Here is a 17160-nt window from a genome sequence, read left to right on the forward strand (position 1 = left end):
AGAGGCTGCTGGGCAGGCAGAGTAACAGGAGAAATACCTGAATCAGGAGTGAAAATGTCTTTCTTAAAATCTTGAGGTTGTAATTCCCTGGGATTTCTACTTGTGGTTTTTTGTTTGTGTGTTTTTAAATGCCAGTGCTGCAGTTGTGCTGTGACTGAAGTTCTCGCGCCACCTGCTGGTGGCAAGTCCGAGTATTTTCTAGACTTGTACAAGTAGTGAATTACAGGGATGTAGGGTTCCTTCAAGATGAATTCAGGTCATGTATTCCTCAGCAACATATCATCATGCCAGACTGTCCCTCTTCCCATTTCCAGAAACAGAAGGAAGAAAAACTAGTCAGCAAATTCTGCAGGGTTGCCAAACACAGATATTTTCCGCGGGAGTTACGAAGTTCTTCCTCAACAGAACATTCCTGTCTTAAGGAAACAGTGCAAAAAGCAACTCAAAAGGACACATCCCAAAATACCGTAGATTTGTCTAATCAAAAGCTATGATGAATCCGTAAGAAGAGACCAGAGGAGATGATTTAACTCACTTTTATCAAATTCAGACATTCAAATAGCAATCAACTTTAAAGTTTTTTCCCATTTCAGCAAGCTTTCTTACAAAAAGGTTACATTCACCCTAAGATACAAAACTCAATCTACAGAGCGTCTATCAAAGCACAGTCCCCTCGCAGATACAAACACGGACCAAAGCAGAGCATCTAGCAGTTATGTATTTAAATATAAAACCCCACATCACTGTAAAGCCATTCGCTTGCAAACAGTTCATGAACTACAGCACGAGGAAAGGTCGAAGCCTCCTCCCGTGCTGCAGAATCTCCGTACAGTGATTTCGAAGGACCGAGTTGTGTGTACACAAACATGCTTTTCAGTCTCTTGCTTACTGGAATCGCAGCCACGAAACGCTCACCCGACTTTAAAACAAATCAAGCCGCAAGGAAAGATGAACCTGAGGTAAGAACCATGGGGGGTGTCTAATTTGCAGAAGCCAGACTTCCACAGCAACCTACAGAAACAAAAGTAACTGTTTCCCTTAAAATCTTCCAGTAAGTACTGTCCTACTGAGACCTCTCGCCATACAGGAGCCTGTCAGAGAAAACAAGTGTCTGTGCCATTTACGAGTCTGGTGTGGAAAGAATGTCTAAAACATCAAGTGCTCTTGGAAATGAAATTCTAAGCCGATATTTTGCTGTTCAGAGGGAACTGTTTTGGTAACAGCACATTTGACACTGTCTTACAGAATGTGTAGTGCGAAACAGGCCTAGAAATCAAACCAGCTTTGATGCTGAACAAAGGAAACGGCCAAGGGGAGAAAAGTCCAGTCCAGTCGATGCCACAGCCATGGAATTTAAATTAGAGAGACAAAATTCTACCAGAACCTTTGTACAATTTCTCTTAAAGCCTAGACCAAAGCTGCCTTCCACTCCTCTGGGTATTCCTGGAGATAGGGTTACACCCAAGGTCACCTCCCTCTCTCCAGCACCTGAAGAAAGGTCGATAAAATTTGTTTTTCAGCTGGAGCTGCAGCACCATCAGCATCACCGCAGCTCACGCACACAACGGCACCAGGCGTTGGCATAAAGCGTGTTGCTGAAAAATGGAACAGTGAAGCCCCTTTGCGATTTGAGGAGATGACAAAGACCCCCCGCACTGATCTCGGACTCCTGGGGAACGCCAGTGGCGCCCGTTCGGGTCTGACCGTGACACACGCAGTGGCCTCAGCGCTACAAGTCCTCTGGCTTCGGCCACGGACAGACAGACGGACAGCTCCCAGCCCTGCCTGGGGAGGGGAGGGTCATACAGCTTTCAGGGATGCACTCTCCCAACCTAGAGGTCTGAATCTTTGCCAGCTTAAAGCTACGGTAAAAGGAAATGCATCGTTCTGAGGCGGTATCTCCCAAAAGCTTCCTGTTTTGCCTAACAGGGAGAAAATAAGCCCTGAAAACAGAAAATGCAAGAGGCCCAGTAAGAGCTGACATTTATTCCACGCTAATACCTAAAGATTTACGGATACTGAACAACTCTTTTCTCACCTAGAGACAGAAGCGCACACCCCCTGCTCTGCAAGAAAGAGCCTCTGCCCACCTCAGTACTTCTTGAGGGTGTAGGGCAGAGCGAGCGCCGGCCTGGTGCCAGGGAAGGGCGGCGAGTTCCACACCGCAGAGCTCGTGCGCTTGAAGTAGCGCGGCTTGCTCTTGTAAAAGATGTCCTCCAGCTTGGGGCTTGCGATCACCCCGAAGAGCGCGTCAACGTTGGGAGGGTTGTAGTACTGGTGGGTTACAGCTTGGCTAAGCAGATTCCCTGGAAAAACAAGAGATTAAATTGGCATTAATTTTTTTTAATTGAAATTGCTGGTTTTGATTTTGAATTTCATTGAATTGATATTCAATTTGAAATTGAAGAGACTGTTTGTACACAGTGTGTCCCGGCTCTCCTCATCTCTAAACCCACTGAGATCGTAAATGGGAGAAATCCTGCAGGGTTTGGTGGTTTAAAGCACCTTGGTTAAGCCTAAAGATTCGCTACAGATCGCTTGGAGCGCAAATATTGCATGTACTGAATTCTGGCCAGGAACTGGAGTAAGTTTGCAAGAGTCAAGGTGTCTCAGCTTTTCTTCCTGCAGCCTGTTAGTTTCCCCACAACTTTTTAGCTCCTCGGGGGTAGGTGGAATATGAAATCATGGAACTGAGCATTTCAGAACCAGAACAGCTGCCGGTCTGAAACCCGGCCCATGACATCTGGCATTACTTTGCTTTTTAAAGGCAAATCAGTGTCAAGCAGGCTCAAGGCACTAGTTCATAATCATTCCTTTTACACTAGCAAAATGACCCTAGCAGATCCATTAAAGCAGTTAAAAGCATATTTTCTCCCCAATATTGTCACAAGAAGATCCCCAAGTGGTAGAGGAGCCTATGACTCGGCACAGCAGCGTGGCTGGAGGAGACCAGTACTTTTAGTAGTAGGAACTGGGCAAAATCTTACACCAGGTCTGACTATGGGTTGGAGCAAAGCTGCAGCAGGGTGTGCTGGGGGCTCTCAGGCCAGACATGGGCCTGCTGACACGTACCGGTGGCCCAGGCAGGGATAGGCTTGCGAGGCTGGCTTTCGTCATCCGTAGAGTCATCGCTGTTCAGATCCAGCCCGTAGTTGTTTGGATTTGTCAGGGCGGGCTTGGGAACTTTTGGGGCCTGGGGAGTCATCTGGTATGAGCTGCAGGCAGGCGAGTTCTAGAAGACAAAGGTACCGGCAGGTGTCAGGCGCAGCAGCCAGAGGCCCAGTGGCCGGAATGCCCCAACATTCACCCCTCGCTTCACCGCACGGCTGCAAAGCCTCAACTTTGGCAGTTCCAAAGTTTTGACCCAAGAACTTGTCTCAAGTTCTAAAGTTTTGACACAATTCTGACTTTGCACTGCCTCCTCCTGTTTAATTATGCTGCTTAATTGGCTATGTACGACACGAACAAGCCAGCAATAGATGCATCTAACACACATGCAGCAGTTCCCTCTGATTCAAGCAAGGCTTAAATGCAGTTGTTACGTCCTCAAAGCTGGAGCAATGTGCTTTAAATACTCTACAGCCAAACTTCTGGGCTTGTTTAACAATATTAAACTGCTTATTACCACGTCGAGAACACACACACAACAGCTCAGGACAAGCTACTGTAATTTTTATGGGAACAGCATGACTGAGAAATGCAAGTGACAAAGAAAAACTGGGAACTGAAAATTTCCCCTTCCATGAAACATCTCTCTAGAGTTGGAAAGTTTTTCTTCCCCATAAGGCTGCCTTCATGGCTTGCGTCCATTAACTCATATTTCACTGTTCTTGCATTTAAAGATTAAAATATATAGCTCTGCAAGGAGATAAAGGTCCATACATTTGTTTTCAATGTTCATTGACCTGCACGTTTTCCTCAAGTTCGTCAGCAGCGAGGCCCCAACACAAAACCATTACACAGGCTCTGCTGCCATCCCGTGGCTGCTCCCAACTTTGAACTTAAATAACACTATTTCAGCATCGCTCCTGCCCGGGAGGTTAATCCAGGATTTAAAGAGGAGCTCAGAAAGGCAAAGCAACTCCAACAGCCGCTGCCTTTCCCTGGCGAGGAAACCCTGGCAAACACCTTCTGCTTCCCTTCCCTCCTTTCCACTCCCCAGGTCATTCCACCAGGAGTCAACCTCCAATAACAGGAAAAGTTTACAGAATCCCTTCATCATTGAAAGGGAACATAAAAAGCAGAGGGTAAAACTGCCCATTGTAACAGCACGTCATTGCTGGAATCGGCATTCTCTGATGTCATCCCTTAAAGTTTCACCAGAGAGAGCAGAATTACCTCTTTGTTTTCTAGGTGCTGGGTTTGGGCTATATCTTTAACCTTTTGTTCCTCTGGCAGTTTCTTCTGTTCTTGCTCCTGCCTCTTCATCTCTGCTAGCCTCTGCTCCTGCTGGCAAGCCGACATCACACAGGAATTAATCTCATGAACTAAACTACGCTGTTAATGCAGGGATCCACTTTTGATATGCAAAAAAATCTGAGCATCTAACTGCAAGTGTTCGTTGCCTGTGATGCTAAAGAGCACTGAGCACAGTGCAGACAGTGAACAAATGCAGCAGTTCGAGCTTTCCTCGCAGTGGCACAAATCGACCTTCCCATTTAAGTGCATTAGTTGCCTTTCTCTACAAATGCAATGACCTCATGCTTTGAAAAGCTTGCTACTGACTTTATCTTCAGGATAGAAACATCAGAAACCAGCCAACCATCTGACTGGAAAAGCCTGTGCTACTGATCTCAGCCTCTTCTTACACTAAGAACCGTCTTTTTAGAGGCCAAGTCGTCCCACTGTACAGTAACCATCCCACACAGGTCACAAGAATCTCACCCTGCAAATGCTCAGTTCTTCCTACTGAACGTAGAGGATACCAAGAGGTGCTGACCCAAACAGCCGGCGTCTAAAAGCAAGTGAAATAACCCCACCCGCTCAGTCGCTCCCAACAGGAACGGCTCCCGAAGCTGGCCCCACCAGCTGCAAGCAGCGCATACGTACGTCTGTCTTCCCCATCTCCTTGGGGAGCTGTTCTTTAGCAGCCAGCGCGTCCTTCTGTGGGCAAGCGGCCTTCTCCTGCTGCTCGCGGAGCCTGAGAACCAAAGCAACAGACCGGTACTCTCAAATCCACCAGGGTACCCCCATCCAGCACCTGCCACAGCCCCCCCTCTCTCACAGCCTTTCAGGGCACTCCCCACCACACTCCCACCTCACCGAGCCCAGGATTTCTCCTCAGCAGCTTAGTACCCACAACAGTCGAGTCGTGCTGACAGCACAAAGTAGCTCTTCACTGCTTGAGCCTTTCACTAGTGCCCTCTGCTCCCGCTTCTCTTCAAAGTCCCACACAGAATTTACTACATAAATTGGATATTGTCTTACCTTTCTGCCTGGATTCTCTCCTGTTCCTTCTTCCTCTCCAGCTCTCTCTCTGCAGCCAGCTGCTTCTCTCTCTCCTGCTCTGCCTGTCTCTGCTCCGCAATCTTCCTGGCACGTTCCTGCTCCTCTTCCTTCCTCTTCTGCATTAGCTCTTTGTGCCGACGTTCCTCCTCCTCCTGGTAAGCCCAACAAGGCAGTTACTCCCCTTACACCGAACCAGAACAGGCTCCAGAGTCAAGGAGCAGAAAGGCCCCATCTGACCCCAGTCCCTGGCACCTCCCGCCAGAGCAGGGGAGCAGCTCCGGGCTGCAGTCCCGGTGCCTCACCTCCAGCCACCTCAACGCCGGCCCCTCCCTGCCCACACGGTACCCAAAGGGCTCTGGATCTCCAAGGGACAGGTTTAACTGATGTTTAGGACTTGCCAACGCACAGATTACAGTTGTAAGTAAGAATCTGTCCAGCACCACAGAAGAACTGTGGGTCACAATCACCAAGAGCTGGCAGCGTATTGCAAGAGGACACAGGAAGCACCACACTGAGGAGAGCTTCAAAGATAAAGCCTCCCGCCACACCGATCCTGGCTGGGCTGGCTCGTGTCAGCACTCCCACGGGCTCCTCACTTACAAAGAGCAGCAAAGCGCGGCCACTCTAAATGCACTCAGGGTAAGAGGATGGGCTCCAGCACAGACCTGCTGCAGTGCTTTTTGTTTTCTGGCCTCTTCTTCGTGCCTGCGCCGGGCCTCTGCTTCTTCCATTTTCTTGGCAGCTGCTTTCTTTTTGATCTTCTCTTCTGCCAGCCTTTCTTCCCGCACCTACGGCACAGGCATAGCTAGCTGGATACCCACGTCTCAGGTGGGACAGTGCTCTGCACGTGAAATATCCTAGAGTAAGTCTCAAAGACACAGAGCTCCCTCCCTCTCACAGGGCAAAAGCGTCCTTTTTCGCCAGTGCTTTATTTTAAAAAGGTAATATTTAAGGAAATTACCTTCTTTTACACATCTCCACAGGAAGAGCTGATCCTATTCTGGCCTTTACACATCTAATACCACAAAAACCATCAGATTATATTCTCAGAACCATGAAATAAGAAAATCAGATGGAGATGATTAAAGCAGACAAATGATTGCTGTGGTCACATGTGCAAATCATCCCAAAGAATCAGATACAAGAAAGGGTCTGGAGGAAGTACATTTATTTTCACCTCTTCATCCATCAGTCAGATGGGAGAACAGCTTCGAGTAGATAAAGCCTCAGGGCCATTAGGCTGGCTTTATCTGCTCGAAGTTCTTCTCCCATCTGACAGAGCCCTAATAAAGCCCATTTAGATTCATAATTCTGGGAAATAAGGGGTTTATCTGCCATTTTCTGTAACCAAGAGAAAGGCGGTCACTCAGAATCGGCAAGTTTCTGGAAGGATCTTTATTCAACCGTTCTCCAGTTCACTCTCTAAATTTCAGCCCCTGTCTTTCTGCAAGGCACACTCATGTGGCATCATCCACCTCAACAGATTATTTATTCTCCCAGACAAACTCCACAGGTATATCGGGCCTTACCTTCTCGGTCTTCTCAAACAGAGCTATCTTCTGCTCAATGCGCCTTTTCCTCTCTTCCTCTATCTGCTCTGCCCGCTCCCGAGCTTGCAACACTTTGCGCAGACGCTCCTCACGCTTCCTGTAGGACACAGCCCAACCTGGTCATTGCAGTCCAGGCAGAGGATTCCTTACAACTCAAATACAAAGCCAGACACAGCTCCTGGGCACCATGAAATTCAATGAAGAAAATACACCATTCATTTAAACATCAGCAATTTTTTTAAGCTCCATCTGAGACAGAGGACTTAAGACGAAAAGCTGAAGAAGCACTCAGCTAGGTGAGTTACCTTTTATTTGCATTCTAGATAGATACTACGAGAACAAATACTGGCTTTGTGGTGTGAGAGCCAGCAGACAGGGATTTTTGCTGCGTGTATGGACTCTGCAAGATAAAAGACCCAGCCACAGGGACCTAGAGGTGCAGAGCACACAGGCTAGGCAGGGCAGAAAGCATATACTCACAGCTTTGCCTCTTCTAATCGCCGTTTCTTTTCTTCCTCCAGTTTTTGTTTTCTCAAGTGTTCGGCTTCTTGCTTTTTCCTCAGAGTCTCTAGCTTCTGTCTCTCCTTTTCCTGAAGTGGATTGAAATGTGATTGTATCCACCTATCAGGGCTTCCTTCTCCCTCGACCTGCTCACGTTAAGGGCGGCACAGAGGAACACCAGGGAACTGCAGCCAGCACCAGGGGACGGTAACAAGCTTGGGCCACCTGTGACATGGTCACAGATGTTTGGGAAGGAATGTGATGAAAAACGAGGCAGTGGTGTTAATCTTAGAGAGCAAGAGAAGAAGCTGGGAAGTTGAAACAGAAGCATCAGCTCCTGAAGCCCAGGCAGGTTCTGCAGAGATGGCGGGTGGACAGCACCATGATTTACGTTGGTAAAAAGAACCAAAAAAGCAGCGCTAATGCTCGGCATGATACCGACTTCCTGCGGTGAGAGCGGGGACAGATGGTGCTCCAGGAGACACCTCGCTGCTCCTCAGAGCTCCCGCCGGCACCTCCGCTTCCCGCGTAGCTCCAGCTCAGGGCAAACCACCCCCGTCCAGCCCGAGCGCTTACGGCCTGTCTCAGGCCCAGGCAGCCCCACACATCACGCAAACGCGGGCGCCTCTCTAACCCGCCCAGCTAACTCGGTCTGAGCACACTGACAATGAGGAGAGCAAGCTCCAGCCACCACAGCAAACAGGTTAAGACAAACTAATTTAATGCCAGATTTGATACTGCAGATGCCTAATTGTGACAGGCCTGGTCTCGGGACAAACCCATTGATAAGCATGGTGAAATAGTGAAGTGATAACCTTACGCTGGGCCCCACGTTGTACATGACTGGTGTTATTAGTATCCAAACTGGCTAATTTAAAACTAACGATTCTATCTTATTGCGCTGGTGCTATTTAGTTATGTCAGGCTCCACACAGAAAAAGTCCTGAGGGGAAGTGGGCCACACTGAAATGAGACCTAAAATATAACATTCAGTGAACTGACAGCGACAAAGGATGCATGAGCCAGAACACTTCTCATCATACCAGCTCCTTTGCCAACACAGGCACTAATGTCAGCAGGAACTCCAGTGAGACTGAAGCTCGAGGCCTTCACTGCTCCCCAACGACAGACCAACTCAGAGCACAGCAAGACTCCCTACACATCACAACCGTGACAGCTTTAAGCTATACAAAAGTTCTGATACAAGGTTGCTGGATATAAGCTAGATGCAGGAAAAACAGTTTCTGCAGTATGCCTTCCTCTCCCTGCCCAGCTCTCCTGCAAGTGAAAACAAGCCCTAGAACTACTGTATTCTGCAGGCACATTGCTGGGTTTCCCAAGTGTGAGCAGCCTGTGCTCACACACCAGCTCCCAGCGTGTCCCTGGGTGCCTCATGAAGCTACTGCGCCCTCATGTCGCAGCACGACTCCGGCACGGGACCTGCAGATGCTGATGGGAACCAGCTTTTCCTCGAGCATGGACTCCTCCGAGCCAAACACCAAATCTAAATGCCGATGAGGTAGAATTGAGGGCTGCCCAAATCTAAATGCCAATGAAGTAGGAGCGAGGGTTGCCCAGCAGGGATATGGGTAGTATTCCTGCTGCAAGTCCAGCCAATGTAATTAAATGATCATGATTTATGACCAAACTCTCCTGTGTAAGCAGAACACAGGGAAAACCAACTGCCTTTGGAAATCTAGAAGCAGATCTCACATCCCATCTGCCCAAAGTACTGTCTGGGGTACAGGGGCTTACCGCTGTGACACTGGAACTTCGCTGGGGTTTGCCCTGGGCAGAAGCAACCCCGCACACAGCAGAGCTGTGGTGTTTGTCTGCTGTGTGCCACCATCACACCCCCTGATAGCGATGCCCGTTAGATCTGGGCTCCGGCACACTCATCTCACTGAACCAGCGGTCTCCTATTCAAGGCAGGCTCATGGTTCTTCCTGCTTCAAAGATCTGAAAAACCTCAGAACATCAGAAGCTTGGATTTAAGCTCAGATCTCACTCACTAGAAAGATCCCAGAATGGAGACTTTGGATGTGCAGACCTCAGTTACACATACACCTCAACTGCAGCATTCAAAATCCTCTTGATTTTCAGTTCCCAGTTTTCATTCCCAACTGTTACTTGCTAATACCACAGGGGAATGCTACAGTAATAAAGCTTAGGGTCCAAATTAGAACTCTTTAGGAAGCTGACTAATCACAGTTTTATTTAATTTATGTCAGTGTAAACAGCTTAAATTTACTTCTTAGTTTACTATGGGTTGAAAAGTTTCTTTTCCATCTGTGCTTTAACTTAGACGCTCACCAGAGCATCACATACTTGCATACAGCAGAGTCTCGTCTTACCTTGGGATCCGATTGGAGAGGAGTGTTGTACCGGATAAAAGATTTTATCACTCCGTTTCTCCCCACAGAGCTCGGCGTCATGAGGAGCTGGTTCTTCTGCACAGTGTGCAAAAACGTTTTGAAAGGACGTACAACCTGTAAGGGGAATGCCAAAAACGGTCCTCAGGAGCGTGAGTAAGAAGAGGTCTTGGTGAAGTTCACCAGGGTTACAAGGATCTTACTTTGCTGGCTGGAAAGACGGAGGATGGGGTCTGTCTTCTCGGAGGAGAAAGCCCTCCATCTTCTGCTTGCTGATGGTCATAGCGTTCGTCCACAGCTCTCTTGTAACTTGGCTTTCTCCTGTCAGAAGAATACAGTCTGTCACACGTGGCAAACCCTCCCGATGGTCTCAAAGTCAGGTTTAAGAAAAGGTCATAAAGCTCTCCTAGCTGAAAAGATACTTCATTGCCTATGCACAAGTAGTTACCCAGTAACAGATTTCTCATGTGATAGAAGATACAAATTAAATTCTCTTTTTATAGAGGCAGAGAAAGCTTCCTGCAAAAGTTTCACAGTCACAGAACACTGAAGCCATTTAACAACATTTCAGCCTTGAACCTGCTTTGAACCAGAGGACAGATCTCCAGAGGCACCTTCCAGCTGGAATGATTCTACGAACATACCTGGCACTCTGGGGCGGCTCCTGGGTCTCCCCCTTATTTGAGTTGCTTTCTGAAAGAAAACAGTTACACAGTCAGCTCTAGCAGAAGAAAACTCCCTTCCAACACAGCTCTGAAAGCAGACAACAGATTTAGCAGCTCGCTAAAGAGCAAAAACCCTGCCATGAATTACACGCAGCAGGATCTTTCTTGCCTTCAGCAAGCAGCCACACAGCGCCAGTCGAATCCAGAAATAGAAAAGAAGGCAAAGCTGCCTGGTCTGCAGCACGCGGCTCGCTCTAACGCAGCGCCGTTGTGCTCGGCGGACACACCGCGACTGCTCGCTCAGGAAGGGGGTTGGACCAGGCCTCCCCCAACCCCCAGAACCCTCTGTCCTCATGCCACGCACTTCCCAGGGTGGGAAGTGACTCCAGCACAGAATCTCCTAACTGCTGATCTCTTGAAACAAATCCTCCCTTGTCAAAGATTAGAACAATCTTTCAAACTGGGCTCTCAAATTAACTAGCCAGTCTCTCAAACCTCCCAGTCAGCCTCCCAACAACGCGATGACTTTTTAAAATTTTGCCACAAAACCCCTCTGGAAGTTACCATTGTTGCTTGGCTCCTCTGGCTGTTCGTTTCTGCTGATGGTTCGAGAGCGAAGTGACATTCGCGGGCTTTGGGGATTCTGTAGGAAAAGCAAATGGGTTTCAGCACAATTCTCACACAGAAACAGCCAATTACTGTTTCAAATCGTGACATCATTCTGACAAGGACACTGCAATACTGCCAGGGAATGCAGAACCACATGGCAGAAAGTATTGGAGCCAGTACTCAGAGGGAAGTCCTAACCTCCAGCTGAGAAAAATACCTCGGGACATATCTTGGGAAATTCCCTGGTGTCCTGTCATCACTAGAAGCACAGAGGTTCCCAGAACACGGGTATTTGCAATGAGGGACCGGCTGCTTAAACAGAACAAACTCATAAACTATTAAGGACAAAAGTGTTTCAAGTTGGAATCTGTTTATGCTTGCTGGACCCCCTTCACTGAGCAGTGATGAATGGGCAGCCTGGGAGACAGCAAAGACAAGCAGCCCATTTCCTTGATTTATGGGTTGGTTACGGATGCTGTTATTTGCCACCTTTGCACTTCCACTGGCACGGAATTGTTGAGATAATGGCTTTGGAGAGCAGGCAGCAGCCCGGCAGTCTGCACTCCGCTAGCAAGGCCAGTGTTAACTCCGCTCCCCGCGCCCGTGGAGGCTGGCAGGCACGGGGGAGATGGGAAGAGAATAAAGTATGGAAACTTTCTCCTCCCCAAATGTTTCTGTAGGGTCTTACCCTAAGGCTGGGGACAGGAAGCATCTTGTAGCACGACAGAAGGATGTAGATCTAACGAATTCGAGAGCAGGGCTGCGAGGATCTGACCTTTGGGGAAGCACACGCGCAGAGGCACTGCCTGTGTGCCCCTACAGACAGGTGTTCTCTGGGCCAAGGGGGCTGCTGCAGCACCACCCTCCACGCTGCTCACAGTTCCCAGAGGAAATCTCTGGCAGAAACCAAACCATGTTTGGTTTGCCAAGAAAAGTGCTGCTGGACGGACAGACAGATGGGGAGAGGGAACCTGGGCTAAGAGTGGTCCCACTCCCAGAGCAGCAGTAGGGGAACGAGAGGTGAGAGTCAGGGCAGATCACACACTACATGGACCAGCCTCTGTTTATAAATCCATCGGGGTACAGAAATAAGTCCTCCACTCGCAGATCTGCAGAGCAGTCCATTCCTCTCTTCTCCCCCTTTGCCCTTTAAGCTTTCTTACAGTTGTAACTCAGGCAAGCTAAAAATCCAGAGGCGGTAGAAAAAAGGAGTTTTGCAGCTCCACTGACAAGCGCGGCCATAAAGGCATGTGTAAGCCTGTCCTTGTTTACAGAACTGCTCGAGGCACAGAGCTCCACTCCATTAACTCAGCCTTAGCTCACTGAAAATTATTCTGGGCAAAACAGTGACATAATCCTGGGATTTCTTCCTCAGGAGGGCAGTGAGAATTGTGGAGGGATATGTTTTGACCTGGATGGTATTTACAAATTTCTGTGTTTGCCTTGAGACAAACTGACAAGCTTTGAATAATCTGCAGGACTAACAAAAAGGTCAAAAGAAGCTTTAAAAATACAGAAGTAGTAATAGTGTACAAACTCTGTACAACTGAAAAAACTTCCCTGAATTATAAGAAGGTTATTTATCTGTATAGATTCAGGACTGAATTTTCACACAACTGATCTCTATCAAGAGGCTGAGAAGCAAGAGCCGGCAGGACTCGGAACACCAGCACTGGTATGCGTCAACCCATCACTTACATTTAATTATATTTATGCCAAGCAGCAGCAAGAATGCTGTTTTCTAGTCAAAGCTAGCCTTGCTCTGAAAGCATCTGAGATCGTAACACTGTACTGACAGAATATAGCTACCTGCATCCAAAATAAGCCTTGGGTCATCTTCCAAATAAAACTTTACTGGTTGTTGTTTTGCCGATTTTGGAACATTGTGATTAAACCAGACTCGCCAATCTCAGACTTTCTCTAGTCTGTGCATGGGAACCAGGGAGGGTAGGGACAAGCTCACACAACCACGCAGAGAGCTCTACACCTCCTCTAGCCAAGCAGCCCGTTGCCCAAATCCAGCAATCTGTGGCCAGAGCTCCCCGATTCCCCAGTAACAAATGAGAGTTGTGTTCAACACCTTCTGCTCACAAGTCCACACAAACGGAAACGCTTCTAATCTCTGCTCAAATCTTACCAACTTGGAGGGGGTACAAGATCCAGGAGGAGGCCTAGAAAAAAAAAATAAAGGCAGCCGTGTTTAATAACATCAAGGAAACTGGGAAGCCATTCATTATCTGCAAGCAGTGCATTTTATACCAAGAATATCACTGTAAAAAAAAAATCCTCCAAGCAGGATATTAAGGATAAAATAATATCTTAAAGTCATCTTACCCAATTTTGACAACTGTTTCTTCTTCCTCTGGCACCTCTCCAGAGCTGGAGGCTGCAGGAAAAGAAAAAAAATGCCAGAGCTGTAAGATAAGAGGTGCAGACCAAGGCTCTGAGGGAGTGAGGTTTACCCAAGACGGCTGCAGAGGCCTTTGCTCTGCCCTGTCAGTACTGCCACGTGCTGCTGCTGCGAGCGAAGGCAGTTCAGTGCCCCCAAGCAGCACTGGAGGAAATGCTGCCTGCAACTTTAATGTAAGACAGCAGATGCTCTCAATTATAGATGAGCTCCAAGTGCTGTTCAACGAGCTCACATTAAGAGCAGCCAGGTCTGGGCTCAGCCTGGGCCGCAGCCAGCTGCCAGCAGGAGTTAGAGGCAGCGTTATTTACAGCACAAGCGCTGCTTCCCGCCAAGCGTCCCCCAGCTCGGCAGTAGCCGGTTTTTAAGTACCACAGAGCCGGAAACTGCTGCTCATAATTAAGGCAGTGATGCAGCTTCAGCCTGGGCAGGGACACAGGGGCAGAGTGCAGAGGCTGAGAGAGCAGCTGCTCCCCTATTTCCACGCCGGTGTGGCCAAGGGAGCCCAGGCATGGGCGCTGTACGTGGCCAGTGCTGCAGGGACAGGGCAGACACACTCTGCAGTCAATTAACACACTTCGAGTGTTAACGAGATCAACTGGAGCTGCCTGAAACATCACAGTTCCCCTCCTTAACCCAGAAATTTCGACTAGGCAGAAGAGCAGTTGTGTCAAATAGCACAGAGGGAAGAAGTAAAGCCTTCCTCAAACCCCCAAGTAATCCAGATCTGGACAATACTGACCAATCATTTAAACTGGGTAGATAAAGCTACTCCAGTGCCTCTTCAAAGTTACAGATGAAAAGACTTCCCTACAGTTTCATTTTTTACTGAGGGAGCCCTCAACGCTGTGCTTAAAAACTTACACAGCACTGCCCAGTACCTGTTACCAGCACAGGAAACCCTGGACTGGGGACTGCAGTGCTCTGGTTCTGGAAAAACATTCAACCAGAACAGTTAAATTGGTATGGAAAATACTACAGTGCTTGTCCAGGAATAACCTTCTACAGCAAAGAGGGCAACTCTTCAAGAAAAGCCAGTTTATACAGCACAAACCCCACCAAACTACAACACTGCAGACTAACATGCTGTTATTTCAGCTGTACTAGTTCTCCCTTCAAACAAAAGAGCATGCTGTGCAAAAAAGCCAATCTCTCCTCAACACAAGTGGCGTGGAAGAGGTTCTCTTGCATTTGAGGAGACATTTACTAGCCACTTTCCCTCAGCTTGAAAAACCAACGACGTTATATCCATCTCTGTGTTCTCCTGCCCCACATCCAACACCTGCATTGCGGTAGCACTGAAGTATATTTAAATCAGTTTGTCCTTCGCTGAAACCTGCCTCTACTGCAAACTGTAAAAGCCTGGAAGACTTTTAATAAGTTTACAAAGTTCAACCTCAAAATTCCCTTCTCAAAAGAGCTCTAGAACCAGCAGCCAGATGTTGTTTAAAGAGCAGTGGATTTGTGATGGCTACCTCATTTCCCAGAAAACAAGACGGCCTTTGTGAGAGCCCAAACCCTCCTTAGCAGCCGCCAGCAGCCACAACCCGCTCGCCAGCCTCCTCCTTCGCCTCGCGACCTGCCACCGCAGCTCGGAAGATGTTTGGGCTGTTCTCCAGAGGATTTACAAGGCCGAGACACAGGCCACGGACTAGCAGGTACCTGGGATTCTCTATTTGCGTAGGTGTCCAGAAAGCCAGTCAGAACATCTACGCTGAAGCGCAGGCGCCTGGCCAAGGAGGATCAGCTGTGGCACCCAGTTGAGGCACTAACCCCATAACACTGTTTTCCTTCAGTAGTGGATCAACAAAAAGAGCAGAAAAAGCACAAAGCAAACCCATCTGGTGCCATTCAAACTTACCATCCACACGACTGGAGGACACGGATGACTTCCGAGCTGCCTTCCTCTTGGCCATTGCCCTGGTGACAGATTTCCGGATCATACTTTCCCTCTTGCTGGCCAGTGAGTATTTCTCTGCCAAGGAGGTTCTGCGAGTCATGGAAGTTTTGCCCATCAGGCTTCTGCGCACCGAACGCCGGCTCAGCCTCAAGCCTTTTGGAGTCCCTGGGCTGTCCCTTATGCGCTGGGGTGGCTCCTTGTCCAACCCCTCTTGTACCTGAGCAGAGTCATCTCCCTCCTCCAGCCTAGATTCCTCACTTAAAATGACTGTAGTATTAGCTGCCTTTGCTGCCTTCAGCTCCGCTGCAGCCTCACTTTCCCCTGCATCGCTTGCCTCAGGGGTGTGAGGAACCATCAGCTCAGCAGCTGCAGGCCCAGGCGGTGATTTGACAACCCTGCTCTGCCTGGGAGAGCCACCATCAGAGCTCAGGAGGATGGTGGTGGAGAGCTGCTCTGCAGGTCCGGGTGTGCTCTTCTGTAGATGTAGCTCGGCGCTAACACAACTGCTGACATCAATTTCCTCTAAGGAAACCTGCCCTTCTTCTTGCTGGGCCAAGGGGGTCTCAGGAACAACCTCCGAGCTTTTAGCAGACGTTACGGCTTGGGACCTTGTCACGCGTTGAGGTGGAGACTGTTCTTTGGCCTCAGCCCTGCTTACTTCCAGCTTTTCTTTATTTTGGAGTCGTTGAGAGTATCGCATAGAGCTTACCAGTTTGAGACTGCTGTTCCTCCTTCTAGATAATCTAACAACAGAAACAGTGTGTCAGACTGGGACTGGATTCAGGAATAGACCAAAGTCCTTCCATGCAAAGGGGAATGTGCAGAAAAACAAAGTTAAAACACCTGGGATGAGCCTCTCTGAGAGCTCAATAGACACAGGGCTGCAGAAAGAGGCTAACACAGAAAGCAGCTAACAGACATAATCATTTTGGAGCAGAATAGATAGAGAATGAAGAAATGCAGCGATATAAAATGGAGGGGAGTGACAAACACTGAGCTTCCCATGAGCACCGCAGAGTGTTCAGCAGAGCGCCCGGCCGGACCTTTAACACGGGGGCGAAGGGGAGGCCTCAAGGACGCGCTCAGGGGGGGCCATTATCTTAGCGCGACTTTCACCAGCAGAGGTTTTCAGCCCCCCAAGAGCCGCCTCCCCCCTCCAGGCGCCGAGGGGACCCTCCCTGCTGCACCTTCGGCCGCCCCATCCCCTCCCAAGCGGCACTTCCCGGGTTCCAGCGCCCCGGCCTCCACCCCCTCACGGGCGGGCCTACCGCTTCCTGCCCGGCTCCAGGCTCTCCTCCTGCGGGCCGCAAAGCCGCTTCCTCCGCTGCCGGTTCTTCTGCGACGGCGTCTTGGGCATCAGCTGCGGCTCATCGCCGTAATGGCTGCGAGGGGACGGGGAGAGGCGGGGGGTCAGCGCGGGGAGCGGCCGGTAACGGCCCGGTGAGGGGAACCGTGGTGGGGGGGGGGTCGGTACCTGCTGAACACCCTGGCCGCCTCCTCGCGGATCTCCCTCAGCCACACCAGGTCGGTGTCGTCCACTTGCCGCAGGAACTCCGCCAGCCGCCGGTTACACACCACCGGCAGCTGCGCCGGTCCTGCCGCTGCCGCCATTTTCTCCTCAGCCGCCCCAGCCCCGACCAACCGCCCGCGCGCGCGCCCCCGGCCCGGCCCCGCCGCCCCGCCTGGAATTCAAACCTGGCGCCCGCCT

General features: G+C 49.5%; 1 protein-coding gene across 1 annotated transcript; it reads right to left on the minus strand.

Annotated features, from left to right (window-relative positions):
- Positions 1–520: 520 nt before the first annotated feature.
- Positions 521–17063, minus strand: INCENP (inner centromere protein). Its single transcript, XM_074842318.1, has 16 exons — positions 16927–17063; positions 16721–16834; positions 15414–16195; positions 13480–13531; positions 13283–13316; positions 11101–11179; positions 10516–10564; positions 10075–10192; positions 9854–9988; positions 7479–7588; positions 6978–7095; positions 6114–6236; positions 5428–5600; positions 5050–5140; positions 3073–3232; positions 521–2306 (listed from the first exon to the last, which is right to left on the minus strand). Exons 1-16 carry the CDS (start codon positions 17061–17063, stop codon positions 2092–2094), a joined length of 2490 nt encoding a protein of 829 aa, XP_074698419.1. The 3' UTR covers positions 521–2091.
- Between the last annotated feature and the right edge of the window lie 97 nt (positions 17064–17160).

This window comes from Strix aluco, chromosome 16, assembly GCF_031877795.1.
Source record: "Strix aluco isolate bStrAlu1 chromosome 16, bStrAlu1.hap1, whole genome shotgun sequence".
Classification (NCBI taxonomy): Eukaryota; Metazoa; Chordata; class Aves; order Strigiformes; family Strigidae; genus Strix; species Strix aluco.

Bases quoted from the DNA above. Each gene is read 5' to 3' on its own strand.
- INCENP (XM_074842318.1), bottom strand. From the start codon at position 17,063: ATGGCGGCAGCGGCAGGACCGGCGCAGCTGCCGGTGGTGTGTAACCGG. The intron at 13,532-15,413 runs GTAAGTTTGAAT...CTTTTCCTGCAG, and splicing joins GTCCTCCAGTCGTGTGGATG to CCTCCAGCTCTGGAGAGGTG. The intron at 10,193-10,515 runs GTATGTTCGTAG...TTCTTCTGACAG, and splicing joins GAGCCGCCCCAGAGTGCCAG to GAGAAAGCCAAGTTACAAGA.